We start from the raw sequence: 24,692 nt of genomic DNA on the forward strand, positions 1-24,692 counted from the left end.
ACAGTATGTAGGACTGGCTGTAAACCAACTACTGCTCCATGCCACAACATGGGTATATCTGGACACTGAGTCAAAAAAGAATGGCGGGAAGGGGGGATATGAGACTGGAGGGCAACAATGACAGCGTTAAGTGGGTTTTTGTTCCTCATGAATTTGTTTGCCTGGGCTCAGGACTGGAGGGCTTCACACAGAGACCCTGTATATTAAAGAATCCGATTTATACTGCTTCTCCTTTCTTGTTACATATGAATGCTATACACTAAATTATTTTTTAAAAGAATATATATGATACCATTGAGTACAAAAGCAGGTGAAATTAATCAACATATTTTTATTGGTACATACACCCATAAAGATGAAAATTATAAACACAAAATCTCTACGGAGAGGCTGCAAGGGCGGGTATGCAAAGGGATGGGTAAAGGTCTATTTTGTCAGCTGAATGATAGGCATGAGTATTCTTTGTACTAGTTTGTCTTCAAAACATGGTCTGGGGAAAATAAGTCTTTCAAAGGGTCTATGAGGTCAAAGAGGTCAAAGCTATTTTCAATAATAAGACTAAGACATGATTTGCCTTTTGCATTCTCATTCTTGCCAGAATGAGCAACAGTTTTCCAGTGATACATGACATGTGATTATCAAAACAGACTAAATTCAAAAGCAGTTATCAGAACCCATCTGTCTTCCATGAAGTCAGACATTAAGAGATTTGCAAAAATGTAGACTTTCACTTTTTGTTTGGGAAAAATTATTGTCATAATTATATGTTCCTTATCTTAACATGTAATTAGTTATTATTTTGAAAGGAGTATTTTAAAATTTTTCAATTCTAATTTCTAATATAGCAAATATAGATAGATACAACCTACATAAACAAAAGGTCTTTAGGGTGCTCAACAATTTTGTAAAGTATAAAGGAGTCTTGAGGACAAAAAAATTGAGAACCACTTTAAACCTTATACTTGGGTTTATACACGTGTGTGCGCGTACACACACACAGAACTCTTTTGGTATGTATGAACTATTTCATATTAATAAAGATAAAAAAAATCATAGTGTAGTGCAGACATAAAACGAATCCTTCTCTGGCACTCCAAGTGGTGCTGTATGTGGTAAGAGCTTATGACAACGGCATTATCTATACTACAGATGGGACTTACCGATACTCAGACTGTGAAACACAATCATAAAGTTCCTGGGCAGTGAACTGGACATTTCTATTTACCTGAAAAGAACCAAGATGTAGTTAATAAAAATACATATGAAGTCAAAAGAGCAGTAAGAGCACAAGTAGAGTGACCCATATTCTGAGGGAAGAGAATGTCAAGTTTCTAGTGTTTGCATAAAAAGAACAATCACAAGTTCAGTGATCACAACACATAAAAAGATCACAATCAGTGCTCACAATGTTCTACACAACACTGAACTGTGTGTAAAAATACTAGTCCTATTGTTACAACTTCATCCGTTCATAGAACCAGAAGAAGTAATCAAGGGTTCTGGGGTTAGTGGGAATCTCAACGAAGCAGATAATCACTTTGTAGATCAAGTGGAAAGAAAAAAATGTGTACTCCAGGCAACACTAAATTTTACTCCTACTGGCTCTTATCAATAGATTCAAGCTTCAATTAGCTTAGAGTTTTAGAAGATTTCTAAAGCACATATTCAATATGTTTCTAAAAAAAGCAAACGTTAAAAGGTTAAAATAACTCTATATTTAAAGGATTGGAGTAGAGTTGGGGTCATATAGATAGACCCTTTTTTTTTTTTTAAGATTTTTTTATTTATTTTTTTTGACAGAGAGACAGAGAGAGAGCACAAGCAGGGGGAGTGGCAGGCAGAAGGAGAGGGAGAAGCAGGCTCCCCGCCTAGCAGGGAGCCAGATGTGGGGCTCGATCCCAGGACCCTGGGATCACGACCTGAGCCAAAGGCAGACGCTTAACCACCGAGCTGCCCAGGCAGCCCTAGGGAGACCATTTTAAAAGCAGAAGTAGCCATATCTTGTTTATATTCTGAACATTAGAAATAATTCAAGCTGAAAGAAAAAATTAAGCATTCAACTTTAACAACATTTGAATACTACAGCTGACCATTGCAAAAACTAGTACTGAAGAATTTTCACTTTCATTTAAATAATAAGTTTATAAAAAAAAGTTTGATTTACAGACATTGTCTAAAGAATTGTCTTTTTCAAACTGTCAAGGTCTAAATATTTTAACTAATATGTGTAAGTTCATAATATAATTCAGAGATATAATTTATACTACTATAAATATAAAAGTCCTTGATCATACAAAGACTCATCATGGCACACATGTGGAAGACACAGTGATGGAATCCTGTATTTCTTGAGGCTTCCTATTGATTTAGGCTATATTGTACTTATGTGCAGGGAAAAATCTGGATATTAATAAATTCTTTTTATCAGGTAACAAACAGTGCCTAAATTTTCAGAAATTCTGAATTAGTGATGGAAAACTAAATGAGACTATCTTCTGTTCAATTTACTTAAAAACATATTTAAATAGTTGGTATACATTTTTTGGTGAGGAAATTATATTGTGTAGAAAATGTTTCATTCACTAAAGGTTAAAAATACAGTTTTTTTTTTTTTAAAGATTATTTATTTAGAGAGAGAGAGAGGGGGAGAGCACACATGCCTGTGCAAGCAGGAAGAAAGGGCAGAGGGAGAGGGAGAGAGAGAATCCTAAGCAGACTCCATACTGAATGTGAAGCCCAATGCAGGGCTTGATCTCATGACCCCAAGATCATGACCCGAGCCAAAAGCAAGAGCTGGATGTACATTCAACCAACTGAGCCACTCAGGTGCCCCCACAGTTTTTATTTTTTATTATTTTTTTAAAATATTTTATTTTTATTTGTCAGAGAGAGCACACAAAGCAGGGGGAGCGGCAGGCAGAGGGAGATGCGGGACTCGAGCCCAGGACCCTGGGATCATGACCTGAACTAAGGCAGATGCTTAACCAACTAAGCCACCCAGGCATCCCATCCCCCCATAGCTTGTAACTACAATAGTTTAAATCTATATAATCCTAAATTTTTGCTTACAATTAGGATTATATGTTTACGCTATTTAATTATATATAATATTTAATATATTTAATGATTGTATAAATTGGTATATAATTATAATTAATTTTTAGGTACTTTATAATTTTTATTAAAAGATCTTCTAAAAATGTTTAAGATATACATTTACAGTTAGACTGTTAACCAGTCCAATTCCTTTTTCTTTACGTGTTCTACTTTCATGTCAACAAGACTCTGATATTTTCACTATTATTGTCCCAATATGCCAGGACCTAAAATGTATGCAAACTTAAGGCCGGCAAATGTCAACAACCTTGCAGATGTTTGATCAAAGGATGAGGGAAATACCTGTTCTCTATCAACTGTTGAGAAAATCAGCTAAAGAAGTGGTTTTGAACCTGATGTGAATAAAAAATATGAATACAAAATCCTTAAGCCTTTAGGTTTTTAGAAGACAAAAGTATCTAGATGTAACTTTAGTTTTAAAAGCAATCACCAGGGGCGCCTGGGTGGCTCAGTACGTTAAGCGGCTGCCTTCGGCTCAGGTCATGATCCTGGGGTCTTGGGATTGAGTCCCACATCTAGCTCCCTGCTCAGCGGAGAGCCTGTTTCTCCCTCTCCATCTGCCTGCCACTCTGCCTATTTGTGCTCTCTCTCTCTCTCTCTGTCAAATAAATAAATAAAATCTTTAAAAATAAATAAATAAATAAAAGCAATCACCACATACATTTAGATACTTATCCAGACCACAGTTGAGGTATAAGGGTGGTGTGGCTCCAGGTCACAGATGACTTAAAAAGTAGGCAGCTAATTTACTACTAATAAAGAAAAAGTGCAGTACAAATTCATGACATATATCACAGGTTTTAGCCTGAAGTATCTCTTTTCATCATATTCATCAATTTTGATACATTTTTAATTACTCATATTAGGACATTTTGAATTACACCGTTAAATATCATTTCTCGCTCAAGTGCACAATTTTAACTCCCAAGGGAAAAAGAGCTACAAAGATGCCTTTGTCAGTAAATGGAGGTATGACTATAGAGTCGACTGTGGAATTGGTGTCCTCAATTCTTTGTTGTAGTGTTTATAATGGATGCCAGGTACTAGAAATGGCTATACTATTTTGAATTCTTAAAAATTCAAGAACAAAAGGCTAAGGTTAAGTATTAAAATAGCTAAACATCTTAAAAGATTTAGATGGTCTCAAATGTGATGTTTATGATGTGAGAAATACCTCGAATGTAGTCACTGGTGTGGCGGGGAAAGTGCTGCTAAGAGAAAGGATTTTAAAAATCTGGGAATCAGATCCATATCATCTTATACATAATGAGTTTGGCATTTTCTCCCAATACTCTCAGCAATAGGAAGTGCTAAACTCAAAAAAGACCTATGTCCCAGACTTTTCCAGGATATGTGATCTTAAAGTTGCCCTATTGTTTCCACAAATAAACTTTTATTGTTAGAATCAATGACTCCATTTGAAATTTAAAAAGTATGATGAAATAATTAAACAAATCACCCCCAAGGAAGAAATCCTCTTAATAAGCACATCAGTATTAAGTCTGATTTTCCAAAAGCATACATAAACACTACTCCTTCCATAAAACAGGTAACGCTATTGAACCTTTAACTCTGTGTCTGGTACTGTTTGGAACACTTCATATACATGAAGCTATTTAGTCTTTAAAGAATATCTAGGGGGCGGAGCAAGATGGCGGAGGAGTAGGAGACCTAGATTTCCTCTGGTCTCAGGAATTCAGCTGAATAGGGATCAAACCATTCTGAACACCTACGAACTCAACAGGAGATCGAAGAGGAGAGTAGCAACAACTCTCTGAACAGAGAAGCGACCACTTACTGGAAGGTAGGATGTGCGGAGAAATGAATCCGAGGCGATATTCGGGAGAACAGACGATGGGGGAGGGGGCCTCCGTCGGCCGCTTCTGGCAAGTGATAGAGCCGCGGAGCACAAAATCGGAACTTTTAGAAGTTGGCTCCGCTGAGGGACGTCGGTGCAGTGGCTAAGCGGGGGGTGGAATCCTCCCGGGACAATGTGGTCTCAGGACCCCTGGGGTCACAGAAAGACCAGGGGTGCCTGAGTGCAGCAGAGCTCCCAGGTATCGGAGCGGGGAAGCCGGCTGCAGAGATGGAGCCGAGGCATGTCATGGGCTCTCAGCTCGGGGTTGCCATAAACTGTGATCCGCAGCCCTCTCGGGCCACTGCTCCTCCAACAGGGACCCAACAAGCGGCAGAGCCGGGGAGACTCCTCTTTCTTCCCCGGGAGGAGCTGCGCGGGAATGCACTGCAGGGATCTGCTGGGTTTGGAGACTCCACACGGGGTTGGGTGCCAGAGATACAAACGCTCAGTCACAGGCCCGGTGAGCACGGAGTGCGGCCGGAGACCAGGGAGACGGGAGTGACTGACTGCTTTTCTCTGGGGGTGCACTGAGGAGCGGGGCCCCGAGTTCTCAGCTCCTCCGGGTGGAGATTGGGAGGCCACCATTTTCACCCTGGTCCTCCAAAGCTGTACTGAGAGCTTGCAGGGAACAAAAGCTCCTGAGAGCAAACCCGAGCAGCTTGCTTAGCCCGGACCAACAAGGGAGGGGCAATTCAGCCTCCGGCAGACATTTGGAAACCACAGCAACAGGCCCCTCACCCAGAAGATCAGCACGAACAGCCAGCAAGCCAAGACCAAGTTTACCGATCAAGAACGGGAGAACTCCAGCGCTAGGGGAATACTGCACACAGAATTCATGGCTTTTTTTTTTACCATGATTCATTAGCTCATCAAAGTTAATTTTTTTAACTGTTTTTTTTTAATTTTTCTTCCTTTTCAACCAACATCTTATCAATCCCTTTTTTAAAAAAAACATTTTTTATTTTTCATTTTTAGAGTCATATTTTATCCCTTCATAGTAGTTACCCTTATTTTTGGCATATATATATAAGTTGTTCTCTCTTTAAAATTTTGAGATACAGTTTCTTCTAACAGATCAAAATGTACCCTAAATCACTAGTGTATGGCTTTGTTCTAGTCTCCTGCCTGATCACATTCTCTCCCTTTTTTCTTTTTTTTTTTTTAATCTTCTTTCTTTTTTCAAACAACTTATCTTATCAATTCCTTTTATAAAATCTCTCATAATTTTCATCTTTACAGTCATCTTCCATCCCTTCATTGTATCGACCCTTATTTAGTACATATATGTCTTTCTTCCTTTAAAATTTTAGGAGGCACTTTTTTCTAACAGACCAAAATACGCCCAAAATCTAGTGTGTGGCACTGATCTATGCACTAGCCTGATCATATTTGATCATATTCTGCTTTTTTTGTATTGTTCTGTTTTTGTTTTTATCTTTTTTTTTTCTCCTTCTTTTTTCTTTCTTTCCCTTTCTTTTCCCCTGGTTTCAGGTCTTTTCTGATTTGTATACAGTATATTTGATGGGGACATTGTTAACCTGTTAGCATTTTGTTCTCTCATTCATCTATTCTCCTCTGGACAAAATGACAAGATGAAAAAAATCACCTCAGCAAAAAGACCAAGAGGTAGTACCGTCAGCCAGGGACCTACTCAATACGGACATCAGTACGATGTCGGACCTAGAGCTCAGAATCATGACTTTAAAGATACTAGCTGGGCTTGAAAAAAGCGTGGAAGTTATCAGAGAAACCCTTTCTGGAGAAATAAAAGAACTAAAATCTAACCAAGTCAAAATCAAAAAGGCTATTGATGAGGTACAATCAAAAATGGGGGCACTAACTGCTAGGATAAATGAGGCAGAAGAGAGAATCAGTGATATAGAAGACCAAATGATGGAAAATAAAGAGGCTGAGAAAAAGAGAGATAAACAACTACGGGATCACGAGGGCAGAATTCGAGAGATAAGTGATACGATAAGATGAAACAACATTAGAATAATTGGGATCACAGAAGAAGAAGAAAGAGAGAGAGGGGCAGAAGGTATATTGGAGCAAATTATAGCAGAGAACTTCCCTAATGTGAGGAAGGAAACAGGCATCAAAATCCAGGAGGCACAGAGAACCCCTCTCAAAATCAATAAAAATAGGTCAACACCCCGACATCTAATAGTAAAACTTATGAGTCTCAGAGACAAAGAGAAAATCCTGAAAGCAGCTCGGGAGAAGAGATATGTAACCTACAATGGTAGAAATATTAGATTGGCAACAGACCTATCCACAGAGACCTGGCAGGCCAGAAAGGACTGGCAAGATATCTTCAGAGCACTAAACGAGAAAAATATGCAGCCAAGAATACTATATCCAGCTAGGCTGTCATTGAAAATTGAAGGAGAGATAAAAAGCTTCCAGGACAAACAAAAACTAAAGGAATTTGCAAACATGAAACCAGCCCTCCAAGAAATATTGAAAGGGGTCCTCTAAGCAAAGAAAGAGCCTAAAAGCAGCATAGATCAGAAAGGAACACAGACAATATACAGTAACAGTCATCTTACAGGCAATACAATGGCACTAAATTCATACCTTTAAATAGTTACCCTGAATGTAAATGGGCTAAATGCCCCAATCAAAAGACACAGGCTATCAGATTGGATTAACAAACAAGACCCATCCATATGCTGTCTGCAAGAGACTCATTTTAGACCCAAAGACACCCCCACATTGAAAGTGAGGGGGTGGAAAACCATTTACCATGCTAACGGACACCAAAAGAAAGCTGGGGTGGCAATCCTTATAACAGACAAATTAGATTTTAAATCAAAGACTGTAATAAGAGATGAGGAAGGACACTATATCCTACTTAAAGGGTCTATCCAACAAGAAGATCTAACAATTGTAAATATCTATGCCCCTAACATGGGAGCAGCCAATTATACAAGGCAATTAATAACAAAAGCGAAGAAACACATTGACAACAATACAATAATAGTGGGGGACCTTAACACCCCCCCTCACTGAAATGGACAGATCATCTAAGCAAAAGATCTACAAGGAAATAAAGATTTTAAATGACACATTGGACCAAATGGACTTCACAGACATATTCAGAACATTCCATCCCAAAGCAACGGAATACACATTCTTCTCTAGTGCCCATGGAACATTCTCCAGAATAGATCACATCCTAGGTCACAAATAGGTCTCAACCGGTACCAAAAGACTGGGATTATTCCCTGCATATTTTCAGACCACAATGCTTTGAAACTAGAACTCAATCACAAGAGGAAAGTCAGAAAGAACTCAAATACATGGAGGCTAAAGAGCATCCTACTAAAGAATGAATGGGTCAACCAGGAAATTAAAGAAGAATTAAAAAAATTCATGGAAACCAATGAAAATGAAAACACAACTGTTCAAAATCTTTGGGATACAGCAAAGGCAGTCCTGAGAGGAAAGTCTATAGCAATACAAGCCTTTCTCAAGAAACAAGAAAGGTCTCAAATACACAACCTAACCCTACACCTAAAGGAGCTGGAGAAAGAACAGCAAATAAAGCCTAAACCCAGCAGGAGAAGAGAAATAATAAAGATCAGAGCAGAAATCAATGAACTAGAAACCAAAAGAACAGTAGAACAGATCAACGAAACTAGGAGCTGGTTCTTTGAAAGAATTAACAAGATTGATAAATTCCTGGCCAGACTTATCAAAAAGAAAAGAGAAATGACCCAAATCAACAAAATCATGAATGAAAGAGGAGAGATCACAACCAACACCAAAGAAATACAAACAATTATAAGAACATATTATGAGCAACTCTATATATGAGCAAATTAGATAACCTGGAAGAAATGGGTGCATTCCTAGAGATGCATCAACTACCAAAATTGAACCAGGAATAAATACAAAACCTGAACAGACCTATTGCCACTAAGGAAATTGAAGGAGTCATCAAAAATCTCCCAAGAAACAAAAGCCCAGGGCCAGATGGCTTCCCAGGGGAATTCTACCAAACATTTAAAGAAGAATTAATACCTATTCTCCTAAAACTGTTCCAAAAAATAGAAATGGAAGGAAAACGTCCAAACTCACTTTATGAGGCCAGCATTACCTTGATCCCAAAACCAGACAAAGACCCCATCAAAAAGGAGAATTACAGACCAATATCCTTGATGAACATGGATGCAAAAATTCTCACCAAAATACTACCCAATAGGATCCAACAGTACATTAAAAGGATTATTCACCACGACCAAGTGGGATTTATCCCTGGGCTGCAAGGATGGTTCAACATCCACAAATCAATCGACGTGATACAATACATTAACAAAAGAAAGAACAAGAATCATATGATCCTCTCAATAGATGCAGAAAAAGCATTTGACAAAGTACAGCATCCTTTCTTGATCAAAACTCTTCAGAGTATAGGGATAGAGGGTACACACCTCAATAATATCATAAAAGCCATCTATGAAAAACCCACAGCGAATATCATTCTCAATGGCTCAGCTTTTCCCCTAAGGTCAGGAACGCAGCAGGGATGTCCACTATCACCACTGCTATTCAACATAGTATCAGAAGTCCTAGCCACAGCAATCAGACAACAAAAAGACATCAAAGGCATCCAAATCGGCAAAGAGGAAGTCAAACTCTCACTCTTTGCAGATGATATGATACTGTATGTGGAAAACCCAAAAGACTCCACCCCAAAACTGCTACAACTCATACAGGAATTTAGTCAAGTAGCAGGATATAAAATCAATGCACAGAAATCAGTGGCATTCCTATACACCAACAATACAGAAGAGAGACAAATCAAGGAGTCAATCCCATTTACAATTGCACCCAAAACCGTAAGATACCTAGGAATAAATTTAACCAAAGAGACAAAGGATCTGTACTCAGAAAACTATAAAATACTCCTGAAAGAAATTGAAGAAGACACAAAGAAATGGAAAAATGTTCCATGCTCATGGATTGGGAAAACCAACATTGTGAAGATGTCAATGCTACCTAGAGCAATCTACACATTCAATGCAATCCCCATCAAAATAACATCCACTTTTTTCAAAGAAATGGAACAAATAATCCTAAAATTTATATGGAACCAGAAGAGACCCCGAATAGCCAGGGGAATATTGAAAAAGAAAAGCACAGCTGGTGGCATCACAATTCCGGACTTCCAGCTCTATTACAAAGCTGTCATCATCAAGACAGTATGGTACTGGCACAAAAACAAACACATAGATCAATGGAACAGAATCGAGAGCCCAGAAATGGACCCTTAACTCTAAGGTCAACTTATCTTTGACAAAGCAGGAAAGAATGTCCAATGGAAAAAAGACAGTCTCTTCAACAAATGGTGTTGGGAAAATTGGACAGCCACATGCAGAAGAATGAAACTGGACCATTCCTTTACACCACACACAAAAATAGACTCCAAATGGTTGAAAGACCTAAACGTGAGACAGGAGTCCATCAAAATCCTAAAGGAGAACACAGGCAGCAACCTCTTTGACCTCAGCTGCAGCAACTTCTTCCTAGAAACATCGCCAAAGGCAAGGGAAGCAAGGGCAAAAATGAACTATTGGGATTTCATCAAGATAAAAAGCTTTTGCACAGCAAAAGAAACAGTCCACAAAACCAAAAGACAACCGACAGAATGGGAGAAAATATTTGCAAATGACATATCAGATAAAGGGCTAGTCTCCAAAATCTATAAAGAACTTATCCAACTCAACACCCAAAGAAGAAATAATCCAATCAAGAAATGGGCAGACGACATGAACAGACATTTTTCCAAAGAAGACATCCAAATGGCCAACAGACACATGAAAAAGTGTTCAACATCGCTCGGCATGAGGGAAATCCAAATCAAAACCTCAATGAGATACCACCTCACACCAGTCAGAATGGCTAAAATTAACAAGTCAGGAAACGACAGATGTTGGCGGGGATGTGGAGAAAGGGGAACCCTCCTACACTGTTGGTGGGAATGCAAGCTGGTGCAACCACTCTGGAAAACAGTATGGAGGTTCCTCAAACAGGTGAAAATAGAGCTACCATACGATCCAGCAATTGCACTACTGGGTATTTACCACAAAGATACAAATGTAGGGATCCGAAGGGGTACGTGCACCCCAATGTTTATAGCAGCAATGTCCACAATAGCCAAACTGTGGAAAGAGCCAAGATGTCCATTGACAGATGAATGGATAAAGAAGTGGTATATATACACTATGGAATATTATGCAGCCATCAAAAGGAATGAGATCTTGCCGTTTGCAATGATGTGGATGGAACTGGAGGGTGTTATGCTGAGTAAAATAAGTCAATCAGAGAAAGACATGTGTCATATGACCTCACTGATATGAGGAATTCTTAATCTCAGGAAACAAATGAGTGTTGCTGGAGTGGTGGGGGTGGGAGGGATGGGGTAGCTGGGTGATAGACATTGGGTAGGGTATGTGCTATGGTGAGCGCTGTGAATTGTGCAAGACTGTTGAATCACAGATCTGTACTTCTGAAACAATGCAACATATGTTAAGAAAAAAGAAAAAGAAGAAGATAGCAGGAGGGGAAGAATGAAGGGGAGTAAGTCGGAGGGGGAGACGAACCATGAGAGACGATGGACTCTGAAAAACAAACTGAGGGTTGTAGAGGGGAGGAGGGTAGGGGGATGGGTTAGCCTGGTGATGGGTATTAAAGAGGGCACATTCTGCATGGAGCACTGGGTGTTATGCACAAACAATGAATCATGGAACACTACATCAAAAACTAATGATGTAATATATGGTGATTAACATAACAATAATAAATTAAAAAAAAAGAATATCTATAATTTATCTACTGATGTTATTCCCATTTTACAGATGAAGAACCTGAGACAAAGATAATTAAATAACTCTTCTAAGCATACAGTTGATAATGGGTAGGACCAACATTTGAACACAGGTAGTTTGACCCCAGTCTGTGTTCTTTTTTTTTTTTTTTAAAGATTTTATTTATTTATTTGAGAGAGAGAGTACATGAGAGGGGGGGAGGTCGGAGGGAGAAGCAGACTCTCTGCTGAGCAGGGAGTCCGATGTGGGACTCGATCCCGGGACTCCAGGATCATGACCTGAGCCGAAGGCAGTTGCTTAACCAACTGAGCCCCCCAGGAGCCCCCCCAGGCTGTGTTCCTAATGTAAGATGTTACACACAAAGAGTTAAATAAAGAGGAAACCAGAAATAAAAGTGAATATATTTTAAAAAGTTGGACTCCATAAGAAATGTGAGATGTGAGTATATGTCACATTCTTTCATTTGGAGCATTTGAAAACTTAAGACACACACACACACACTTGAAAAGAAAGAACATACAGGAACATGGGCAGAGAAACTGAAGATCAACAGAGTATTTTTCCTGGCTCAGCGCTGGTGAGGAAAGCTTGCAAGTTAAGTCACAAAACACACCAGAGCCTCACCACAGCCCTCAGCTCTCACACCAATGGTGTGTGCTGCCGCTACAGAGGAAACAGAATTATAGCTTTCCTTTCATGAATCGTGGGCTCTCAAACAGAGGTGGCTCTTTCTCCCTGGGGGCCATCTGGGTCCGTGAGCTCCAGTGGGGCGGTAGAATATTTTTGGTTGTCACAGTGACTCAGATATTGGGATTTAGTATGTGAGAAGCAGCAATGCTGAACACCCTGCAGTGTTCCACACAATGGAGAAATGACCCGTCCCGAAATGCCAACCGCACCCCTAGTGAGAAACAACTCTGTGTTGGAGAAAGTGTGTTATAGGACTCCATGTTTTTATTTTATGAATGAAAGAAAAAGCTTAACCTGTCTTTGACAAACTTCTGTGGCCTTTAAAAATTTAAAACAAATGCCAGTTAAATAGCATTCTGATGGTTTTAGACCTCTATCATGTTTATTTATAGTAAAACTTGTTTACAGTGGAAATATGATAAGCATTTTAAAATATTTTTCATACCTCATACTTGATTAGGAAGTTATAGAGGGTCTCAACATCTTGATAATTACTGTTAGGGGCCAAAATCCTAAAAAATAAAATAAAAACAAAGGAATGGGAATGAATGATTTAAAAAAATAATAATACCTTGAACTTTTCCTCAAAACATATCCAAACTGTGAGATTATTTACTGTACAGTTTAATTCAACAGAAATCAATTTATTAAAATATTTTTGCTTATTTATATTGATACTTACATCACTGTTTAACCAACAACCATAAGCATTCTTACGTGAAATTCACCTTTTGAGTTACAATAATACAGATTTCTCAAAAGGTAGATAGAAATGTGAGGTGCATTTACAGTTCATACCTTTTAAGCAGCAGTTAATGCTTGAAGAGTTCCCACAGAAATGATCAAACAATTCCAGTGGACAAGTGATTAAACTACCAGACACATAAAAGAAATCCTAATAAGAGATTTCTGACTAAAGTCAAATAATACTGTTTGAACTTTCAGCCTAGCATAGTATGAAAAAGCATGAGTAAACAGAGCATGTCCATCATTGCGAATAACACTGAGTCATAAAAGTAACAATGGAGGGGCGCCTGGGTGGCTCAGTCGTTGGGCATCTGCCTTTGCCTCAGGTCATGATCTCGGGGTCCTGGGATCGAGCCCCACATCGGGCTCCTTGCTCTGCGGGAAGCCTGCTTCTCCCTCTCCCGCTCCCCCTGCTTGTGTTCCCTCTTTCACCGTCTCTCTGTCAAATAAATAAATAAAATCTTAAAAAAAAAAAAAAAACAATGGAAACTAACATAAATGACATAAAAATATAAATATATAATTAACAAAAACATAAAAATATAAATGGAAACAAGGAAAAAATAAAAATAAAGAAGGAAATGGAAGAACATATTTCTCCATCTAGCAGTAGAGTATTAGTTCTTATTTTCTTATACTAAGGATTTCTTGGTCTTTTCAGGATGAAGCTTTTTTTTTTGCTTTTGAAAAAGAAAAAGAAAAATGGTCTTTTTATTTTGGTATAGTGATGATGAGCCATGCCTGCCTGCCTGCCTGCCTGGGTTTTCTAGCTGTGCGACCCTGGGTGAGTTCTGTGTAACTTATTTCCCTTTATCTGTTAAATGAGGATGGTAGTAATGCTTACTTCATAGGATTCTTACCAGAATGAAATGAGTTCCTTAAGAAAAGTCTTTAGAAGAGTGTCTGACATACAGTCAGCACTAAATACATTATCAATTATGATATTAACAATAACTACTATTATCATCTAATAGTTTCAAAGTACAGAATAACTGCACAATGATTTAACTAATGAGAAATCAAGCCACCTCAATTCATTCTTAAAATACAAGTGCCTTTTAATTACAATATCTCTAGGTCCTCACATCCTTGCCAATGCTTCACTCCTTCGGACTTGAGAGTCAACTAATCTCAATAACCTTAATTAGATCTTTAAACTATTTGGCATTTAGTAGACTTGTGGGAAATCTTTTATATATAATTTTTCAGGACATAGTCAGATTTTTAAGGGGGCTGTACTCCTTGGGAGGAGACACATACAGAACGCAAAAAATACTAGTTTCATGGAAAAACTTTTTTCAACCAACAAGTAATTTTAAAATATAAATAATCTCCCAACCAAAAAAAAAAAGGTGGAAGGATAATACATTAGAGAGAGTCCATAAATAATTCGCTTAAGAAAATGAAAAGAAAGCAATCTAGGCAGGTTAAACTAATCTTTCAGAAACGCAATGGAAAAAAATTGGGTGTCCTAATTTTTAACCAAATGTAAACAAACTATCAGCAATGTGGAAAAATTTACATCTATTCACTTTTCTACTTTTGGATTATTTCCATAAAAGAGGATTAGGAAATTAGATGTAACAAGATGTTTTATATCAGAAGCCTTATAAATTCCACGCTAATATCACAAAAGAAAGTACTTTTCCAGAGAATAAAATGAACATCTCTCTGTCCTGAATTACTTCACAGAGAAAATTGGTTTGAGGTAGTCATTTATCTATAGCAACAAGTCATACTTAAAGTGAGAAATAAAGAAAATAATTACATCCTAGTTTTCCAATTTTTCTAAAAATTTTAAACCCCCAACCTGGTTTTATTTATTCTTTTAACAATTTTACTGAGGTACAGTTTACATACTGTAAATTCACTCCTTTTAACAACACAGTGATTTAATAAGTTTACAGAGCTGTACAACGATTACCACAATCCAGTTTCAGAGCATTTCCTTCACCCAAAACAGATCCCTACTGCCCATCTGAGTCACTTTCTGTTCTCACCTCCAATCCCAGCTCCAGGCAACCACTAATCTACTTTCTGTCTCTATAGTGCTGTCAGTCTGTAAGTTCTTTCCCTCTTATCATCACAAAGCACAGTTGTCACTATAAATAATATCCTACTATAATACAGAGTCCATTGGATGACTCAAAATCTAGCGGATAGTGGCTAAACCTCAGAACGGATCTGGTAAGTAAAAAAGCAAGATGCATACTAAAGATGCCCAAGAGCATAACAAGAGACCCTTTATTCTCTCATTCAACAAATATTTGGGACCTACTATGAGCCAAGCACTGTTCCAGGCCCTTGGATACATCAGTGAACAAAAAGACGAAGATGCATAGTAGACCAAAGCATCATAATTCTAAAGAGCTTGTGAAAGAAAAAAAAATCCTGACCAAGCACAGGAAGATAATGAAGGAAGAAAAATATCTCATTGTTACCCATTTGACAATCTCCTCCCACTTGTCAATTGCTACTTGTAAACAAACCAGTTTACAAGTTATTCCAGTGATGAAACACAAGAATTTTAAGTTTCTAAGGAAGAAGGCATTTGCTCCAAATGTAAAGATCTGATTATTTGACAAAATATCACAAAATTATATTCTTTTTTTTTTAAAGATTTTTATTTATTTGAGAGAGAGAGAATGAGAGAGAGCACGAGAGGGAAGAGGGTCAGAGGGAGAAGCAGACTCCCCGCTGAGCAGGGAGCCCAATGTGGGACTCGATCCCGGGACTCCAGGATCATGACCTGAGCCGAAGGCAGTCACTTAACCAACTGAGCCACCCAGGTGCCCCCACAAAATTATATTCTAATGAAGAAAGGCATATTGGTATGCCAGCATCATTCACAGATATAGTACTGTTATAATCATACTAAAAATATACAAGCTATTTTTTAAAACTAGGATATACAGGGCGCCTGGGTGGCTCAGTTGGTTAAGCGACTGCCTTCGGATCAGGTCATGATCCTGGAGTCCTGGGATCGAGTCCCACATCGGGCTCCCTGCTGAGCAGGGAGCCTGCTTCTCCCTCTGACCCTCTCCCCTCTCATGCTGTTTCTCACTCTCTCTCTCTAATAAATAAATAAAATCTTTAAAATTAAAAAAAAATAAAACTAGGATATACATTATAGGATTTGTTATAAAATTTACTATTCTTAAAGGTTGTTTTGGGGTGCCTGGGTGGCTCAGTCGTTAAGTGTCTGCCTTCGGCTCAGGTCATGATCCCAAGGTCCTGGGATCAAGTCCCGCATCGGGCTCCCTGCTCCGTGGGAAGCCTGCTTCTCCCTCTCCCACTCCCCCTGCTTGTGTTCCCTCTCTCGCTGTGTCTTTCTCTGTCAAATAAATAAATAAAATCTTAAAAAAAAAAGACAGTTTTGAGGTAAACTGAGCCCCAAATAGACTAGGCCATCTTTATTAAAATACACTCAATTTAGGGTTGAATTTAGACTTCATTATGTCCTGTGAACTCTGAGCTGATGAGAATGGAATTTGGCCTGATACTAAAAAAACTGCCAACTTTCACTAACTAGAAGTACAGTTTGTTGAAAATATACAAAAAAAATAGATGGAGAAAAATGGTTTATGGACTTCCATGCCTTAGTAATTCCCCACACAGAAATTCTTGAGAGGTCAGCCTTCTCTATAGCTTTCTCATTTTTTTTTCTTATACCAATGTGAAAACAAAAGACTCTTATAATGAAAGTCCTAAAATTACCCTCCAATGGCAACTTTTTTAAATAATAGAATGAAAGAATTAGCCCTTAAAGGAAATGAAATGCTTTTCAGAAAATGGCCATTTTTAATTTATAAATACATCCACATTTGTCCTTTTGAGAGAAATTTATAATCATCAATAAGTATTTATCTAATGCATACTATTTTCTCAAATGTGTATTATACTAAGAGCTACGGAACTTAAGAGAAAATTAAAAGACATGGTTGCCTCTCTTCATGTTGTTTATAATCTGGAAATTTCACTTTAGAATTCTGGAAGCAGAATTTGGGACTAGACATCTGAAATAGTATTTAATCCTCAGGTATAGATTATTTATAAACCAAGTCTGATGCAAATGCACTTTGGTTTCTTTTAGAACAGCATCAACAATAACATACAATGTCTTGCTGAATACTTACTCAGAGTCTGACACTGCTTTACACACATATTACATGCATCATCTCTCATTCTTTTAACACCACAAATTTAGTTATGTGACCTTGATCAAATTACCTGCTTTTCTGCACTTCCACTCCTCACCTGTGAAATGAGGAGACAGTAGGATTTACCGTGTAAGGTTATTATATGAACTACATAAAATATATCTAAGATGTTTAGCACAATGCCTGGCACATGTCAAAAAATATTAGCTGCTATGAAAACCAGTTTTCAGATGTAGAAACCAAGGGTCAGAGTTATATAATACTTGCCCAAGATCACATATAGTGGTGGTAGGTATCTAAATCTCAATTGATTTAACTCTGGAGCCCATGCTTTTTCCACACCACCATCTTCTTGCCTCTAAACGATTTTACAAAGTCAAATGAAATAAGGTTCTTTTAAAGAATTTTAGAGGCACCTGGGTGCCTCTCAGCTCAGTTGGCTGAGCGTCTGCCTTCAGCTCAGGTCATGATCTCAGGGTCCTGGGACTGAGTCCCCAGTCAGGCTCCCTGCTCAGTGGGGAGCCTGCTTCTCCTTCTCCCTCTTTCCCTCCCCCTGCTCATGCTCTCTCTCTCTCTCTCTTGCTCTCTCAAATAAATGGATAAAATCTTTAAAAAATAAAATAGTTAAAAAATTCTAAATGTAAGGAAAGAAACTCTTTAATTTGCCTTCCATCAAATGCTTCTAGTGAACTGTTTTGTGTATGTTCAAACACTCCATCTTTGTAGTTGTTACAGCTTTCTCAAAGCCACAGAGGAAGTTAGTAGCAGAACCAACACTCACTAGAAGTCCTGACACTTAACCACATAAGCACTTTGAGTTTTCTTTTTTATCTATGAGCAATTAGCATTAAGTAAGCAACACGTTAATCTGAATCACACAAATTTCATTTCCATCTCATCCTATAACAGTAGATCTCCTTAAAAAAAAGACCATCCACTCAGTTTTTTTTTTTTTTTTTTAAGGAAGGGGTGGAAGGGGCAGAGGGAAAGGAAGAGAGAGAATCCTAAGCAGGCCCCATGCCCAGCAAGGAGCCCAAACTTGGGGCTCAATCTCAAAACTCTGAGATCATGACCTGAGCTGAAACCAAGAGTCGGACGCTTAACCACCTGAGCCACCCAGGCGCCCCTATCCACTCAAACTTTTTTTTTTTATAAAGATTTTATTTATTTATTTGACAGAGAGAGAGCGAGCGAGAGAGGGAACACAAGCAAGAAGAGTGGGAGAGGGAGAAGCAGGCTTCCCGCTGAGCAGGGATCCCGATGTGGTGCTCGGTCCCAGGACCCTGGGATCATGACCCGAGCCGCAGGCAGACGCTTAACGACCCTGGGATCATGACCCAAGCCGAAGGCAGATGCTTAACTGACTGAGCCTCCCAGGCGCCTCTCCACTCAAATTTTTTAAAAAGACAAAAATTAATAGAATAATCTAAAATTAAAAATCAATGCACTAAAATGGACTCATTTTTAAATTAGAATTTAAAAAATTCAAACAAAGCTTTTCTCCTATTTAGGAAAAAAAATGCAACAGACTTAGGAGCCCGAAAAGATGTCTAGAATATTCAAGTTTAATATCTAATTCTAGAAATTCAAAAGAAGGGAGAGCATGTTCTTGGATATTTATAAATCATAACTTACATCCCACAGAACTGAATATATTATGTTCCCTGCTGGCAAGACAGTTTAACATTAATATCATATTTAAAATAGTTTTTGAGAATGGGGAAAAAATTAATAAGTTTAAAAAGTAATTATATGGCTTATTTCACTTAGCATAACGTCTTTCACTTAGCACAATGGTTTATCCATGCTGAGGCATATGCCAGAATTTCCTTCCTTTTTAAGGCTGACTAATATTCCATTGTATGTATTATACCATAATGCCTATCTACTCATTAGCTGATGGACACTTGGGTTGTTTCCATGTTTTATGTATTATGAATAGTGCTGCTATGAACATGGGTATGCAAATACGTCTTTGAGACCCTGTTTTCAATTCTTTTGTGTATATACTTAGAGCAGTCAAAATTATAGACAGTAAAATGTTGGCTGTCAGAGGCTAGGGAGGGGGAGATGAGGAGTTAATGGGAATACAGTTTCAATTACAGAGATGGATGAAAGTTATAGAGATGGATAATGTGCTTTGGCTGTGCACTATGAATGCATTTAATACCACATGAATATACTTTTAAGTACACTTAAAAACGGTAAATTTTATGGTATATTTTACAAGAAAAAAATTAGATTAAGAAAAGTAATTATATGAAGTGAAAATGTTTGTTTACAGCAGTATTTGAAAAACTCATTTTACGTTCTCTAAAACTAAGAACTGACTCAAGGCTTAGTTGTTATTATAATGAGCTGCTGTTACACCATTACTGGGGATAATATAATTTATTCAGCATCTAACCAGTGCCAGGGACTGAGCAAATGCTACCTCTAATCTCTGCAATTTAATAAAGCAACTACTACAAACTCCATTTTCTAGACCAGGAAACAGATACAAAAAGGTTAACCTATCTTGGTGACAGAGTTAGCAAATGGATGGAACTAGGATTCAACTTCCTATTATTCTGACCCCCCCAAAGCTCTGCTCTTCTGATTTTAATACAGTGATATACCTGGACAATCAATACTACCAAACTGGATTTTGCTGATGAGAGTTTAAAATGTATTACTGATTAACTGGGTGAAAATTTATCAAATCAACAATGAGGAAACACTCTCTGGGAAAAAAAGTCTTAGATCCTAGGGTACCTTTTTAATTTTTTGGGCCACTTATTATAAGTAAAATTAAAATGATATGTTTTCTATAGTTAATTTGGTGAAATCAGCTATGCAAATGGGAGATATATATGAGACCTAAATTTTGAAAGAACACTGTATATAATTAAAACTGGTAAAAAGAAAAAAATTAAACAATTTAAACAAATTAAATTTTATGTTCCTGTTTTCCCTTCAGGGACAAAGAACTCTGCAAGTTGATTATACTAATTAGATATAAGTATTAAATATAGGAACTTTTGAGTAGTTTGGCCAAAATTAATAATTAAAATTTGATCTACTGGAAATCTTTTTTTCTAAAGCTGGTGGTAGGACAAGAAGAGTTTATAGGTAATTTTAATGGCTACATTTGTAATTTAATTATAAAAACAATTCTACAGAAGGAAAATATAATTCCAATAGTTAAAGGAACAGATATGACTTACATATGTGCTAGATGTATATATGCATACAATAAAAATATACTGACAAATACTACAGCTTTCTGTTAATTTCGTAGGAAGGTTACAATACTATATATCCATATACTTTTCACTCATCCTTTTATCTGGGTCATTAGCCTCTACCTCCAGTGTATTTTCTACATTGGCATTTAAGCATAATAATATAATGGTCATAATCTCAGTCTCTTTGGAGTCAGTCTGTGAAGTAAAAGAGCAGTGATTTAAACCTAAGGAAGATGGCTCCAGTGTCTATGTTCCCACCCAAAATGACTCTAGATATATAGAACCCGTATGATGAATAGTCATCCTAAGATATGGTTTGCAAATATACAGCTGATAGAACCTTAACAATCATCACATTCTAATCAAAATCATCAAGATATATCCTTAGGAAACAGGAATGTAATGAAAGCAATGTAAACAACACTGATGTCTGTCCAGTTGTGTTTCAAAATTTTGAGATAACTATCAGAATTGATATAGTCAATGAAAAGTAGTAGTCAGTATAGAACTTGGAAAAAGAGATTAAAGGAAAAGAATTTCCCCGCATAGGGGCACTGCTGACCCCCACCATGGCAGATGAAGCTCTAGAGTAGAAGAGAGATTACTTTAGCTTGAGGCCCACACCCTCAGGAGTCAGCAACAAAACTTGGTAATAATCTAGTTTGCAGTGTAAACTTTCCTCTACGAGTCATCCAGTTTATAAACATTTTGGTTCTGTTACTAATTTCAATGTAAATAAATAAATGGGAATTCTGATATATCAGCTTACTTTGTTCTCAATTTGATTACTTAAGTCTGAGAAGGTTTTAGTAAACTGATAAAATTCCTAACCTTGCAAATTTGGGGATCGAATTCTGTACCCTGTAACTACACGATCATGGCATTAAGATCCAAGTGGCTGGGTAGTTTCTTCCTAATTATTTATTTCTGTACTTATTATCACATGTTAATCCTTATGTGGGATGGGGATATACTAAAAATCAAAAGAGTTGCTGCCCTTAAACAGCTTACCATCTAGTCTCGCTTTAAATTGAGTAGTACAAACAAAGTATAAATAAGAGAATCTACATTGACTAATGTTGGTTGCCCTTGAAGAAGAGAACAAAGTAGCTGAGGTAAAAGGGATGGGAAGAAGAATTTTCACTCACTGTATATCCTTTTTTGCCTTTTGAATTATTTTTAAGCAATGTGAAGATATTCTGTATTTTTAAATGATTAAATAAAATTATTTAAAATTGGGAAAAAAAGAATTGGTGAAAATAAAATCTGAGGAAATTATTCTGAATATGGCACAGAAGGATGAAAGAGATGGAAAAAAGAAAAAGAGTTAAGAGATATGGCTGAGAGAATGAGGAGAGGCAGAAATAGAAATTCCAAAATAAGAGAAGGAGAATGGGGGACAGGCAATAATGGAAGACAGAATGAAAGAGAATTTCTAGAACCGAAGGTAGGAGTCTTCAGACTGAAGAAAGCATACCACATCTCAAGAAAAATTAAACACTTTTCCAAGATGGTAGAGGAGTAGGAGACTTTAGTTTTGTCTGGTCCCTGGAATTCAGCTAGATAGCTATGACAGCTGAACACCTGTGAACTCAAACAGAGCTCTAAGAAAGGAATTGCAGCAATTCTACAAATAGAAAAGTGACCACATTCTGCAAGAATGACAAGATGGAAAAACTCACCTCAAAAAAGAGAACAAAAGGCAGTACTGACTGCCAGAGACCTAATCAGTATGGATATAAGTAAGACGTCAGAACTAGAGTTCAGAATAACGAGTATAAAGATCCTAGCTGGGTTTGCCAAAAGCATAGAAGTTACTAGAGAATCCCTTTCTGGAGAAATAAAAGAACTAAAATCAATCAAGTCAAAATCAAAAAAGGCTATTAATGAGATGCAATAAAAAAATGAAGGCTCTAACTGCTAGGATAAGAGGCAGAAGAGAGAATTAGTGATACAGAAGACAGAATGATGGAGAATAAGGAAGCTGAGCAAAAGAGAGATAAACTACTGGATCATAAGGGGAAAATTCAAGAGATAAGTGATACCATAAAGCAAAACAATATTAGAATAATTGGGATCCCAGAAGAAGAGGAAAGAGAGAGAGGGGCAGAAGGTATACTAGAGCAAATTACAGGGGAGAACTTCCCTAATCTGGGGAAGGAAACAGGCATTCAAGTCCAGGAGGCACAAAGAACTCCACCCTGCCCCAAATCAATAAAAATAGGTCAACACCTCGACATATAATAGTGAAGCTTGCAAATCTCAGAGACAAAGAGAAAATCTGAAAGCAGCTTAGGACAAGAGCTCTTTAACCTATAATGGTGGAAACATTAGACTGGCAGCAGACCTAATCACAGAGACCTGGCAGGCCAGAAAGGACTGGCATGATATATTCAGGGTGCTCAATGAGAAAAATATGCAAGAATACTTTATCGAGCAAGGCTGTCATTCAAAATAGAAGGAGAGATAAAAAGCTTCCAGAACAAACAGAAACTAAAAGAATTTGTGATCACTTAACCAGCCCTGCAATAAATATTAAAGGTAATCCTTTAAAGAAGAGAGAGCCCCAAAGTAACATAGACCAGAAAGGAACAGAGACAATATACAGGTAACACAATGGCACTAAACACATATCTTTCAATAGTTAACTCTGAATGTAAATAGGCTAAATGCCCCAATCAAAAGACACAAGACATCAGACTGGATTAAAAAAATAAGACCCATCGATATGCTGTCTGCAAGAGACTCATTTTAGGCCCAAAGACACCTCCACATGGAAAGTGAGGGGGGTGAAAAACCATTTATCATGCTAATGGACATCAAAAGAAAGCTGGGGTGGCAATCCTTATATCAGACAAATTAAATTTTAAGCCAAAGACTATAATAAGAGATGAGGCAGGACACTGTATCATACTTAGACAGTCTATCCAACGAGAAGATCTAACAATTGTAAATATTTATGCCCCTAATATGGGAGCAGCCAATTAATAACAAAATTAAAGAAGCACATTGATAATAATAACAGTAGGGGACTTTAACACCCCCCCCCCACTGCAATGGACAGATCATCTAAGCAGAAGATCGACAAGGAAACAAGGGCTTTGAATGACATACTGGACCAGATGGACTTAACAGATACATTCAGAACATTCCCTCCTAAAGCAACAGAATACACATTCTTCTAGAGTGTACATGGAACATTCTCCAAAAGAGATCACAACTGGGTCACAAATCAGGTCTCAAACAGTACCAAAGGATTGGGATCATTCCCTGCATATTTTCAGACCACAATGCTTTGAAACTAGAACTCAATCACAAGAGGAAATTTGGAAAGGACTCAACTACATGGAGGCTAAAGAGCATACTATTAAAGAATGAATGGGTCAACCAGGCAATTAAAGATGAACTTAAAAACTCAAGGAAACAAATGAAAATGAAAACACAACTGTTCAAAACCTTTGGGATGCAGCAAAGGCAGTCCTAAGAGGGAAGTATATAGCAATACAAGGCTTTCTCAAGAAATAAGAAAGTTCTCAGACACACAACATAACCTTATACCTAAAGGAGATACAGAAATAGCAAATAAAACCTAAACCCAGGAGGAGAAGAGAATTAATAAAGATCAGAGCAGAAATCAATGAAATAGAAACCAAAAGAACGGGAGAACAACGAAGCTAGGACCTGGTTCCTTGAAAGAATTAATAAGATCGATAACCCCTTAGCCAGACTTAACCAAATGAAAAGAGAAAGGATAAGTAAATAAAATCATGAATGAAAGAGGAGAGATCACAACCAAATAAAATAATAAATTTATAAATTATAAATAAATAAATTGTGAATGAAAGAGGAGAGATCACAACTAACACCAAAGAAATACAAACAATTTAAGAACATACTATGAGCAACTATATGCTAACAAATTAGGCAATGTGGAAGAAATGGATGCATCCCTAGACACATATAAACTACCAAAATTGAACCAGGAAGAAATAGAAAACCTGAACAGACCCATAACCAGCAAGGAAATTGAAGTAGTAATCAAAAATCTCCCAACAAA

The 24,692-nt window shown here is 37.5% G+C and overlaps 1 protein-coding gene across 2 annotated transcripts in view; it reads right to left on the reverse strand.

Moving 5' to 3' along the window:
* Positions 1-24,692, reverse strand: part of SWT1 (SWT1 RNA endoribonuclease homolog) — a 105,143-nt gene that overhangs the window by 12,210 nt on the left and 68,241 nt on the right. For both annotated transcript variants that reach the window (XM_025877795.2, XM_025877796.2), the window contains exons 17-18: positions 12,947-13,013; positions 1,161-1,225 (exon numbers count right to left, since the gene is read on the reverse strand). In XM_025877795.2, the coding sequence (XP_025733580.1) occupies positions 1,161-1,225; positions 12,947-13,013 (132 nt within the window). The remainder of the gene's footprint in view (positions 1-1,160; positions 1,226-12,946; positions 13,014-24,692) is intronic.

The sequence above is a fragment of the Callorhinus ursinus genome, unplaced genomic scaffold (genome assembly GCF_003265705.2).
Source record: "Callorhinus ursinus isolate GAN/ISIS: 27379988/994484 unplaced genomic scaffold, GSC_fseal_2.0 scaffold13, whole genome shotgun sequence".
Classification (NCBI taxonomy): domain Eukaryota; kingdom Metazoa; phylum Chordata; class Mammalia; order Carnivora; family Otariidae; genus Callorhinus; species Callorhinus ursinus.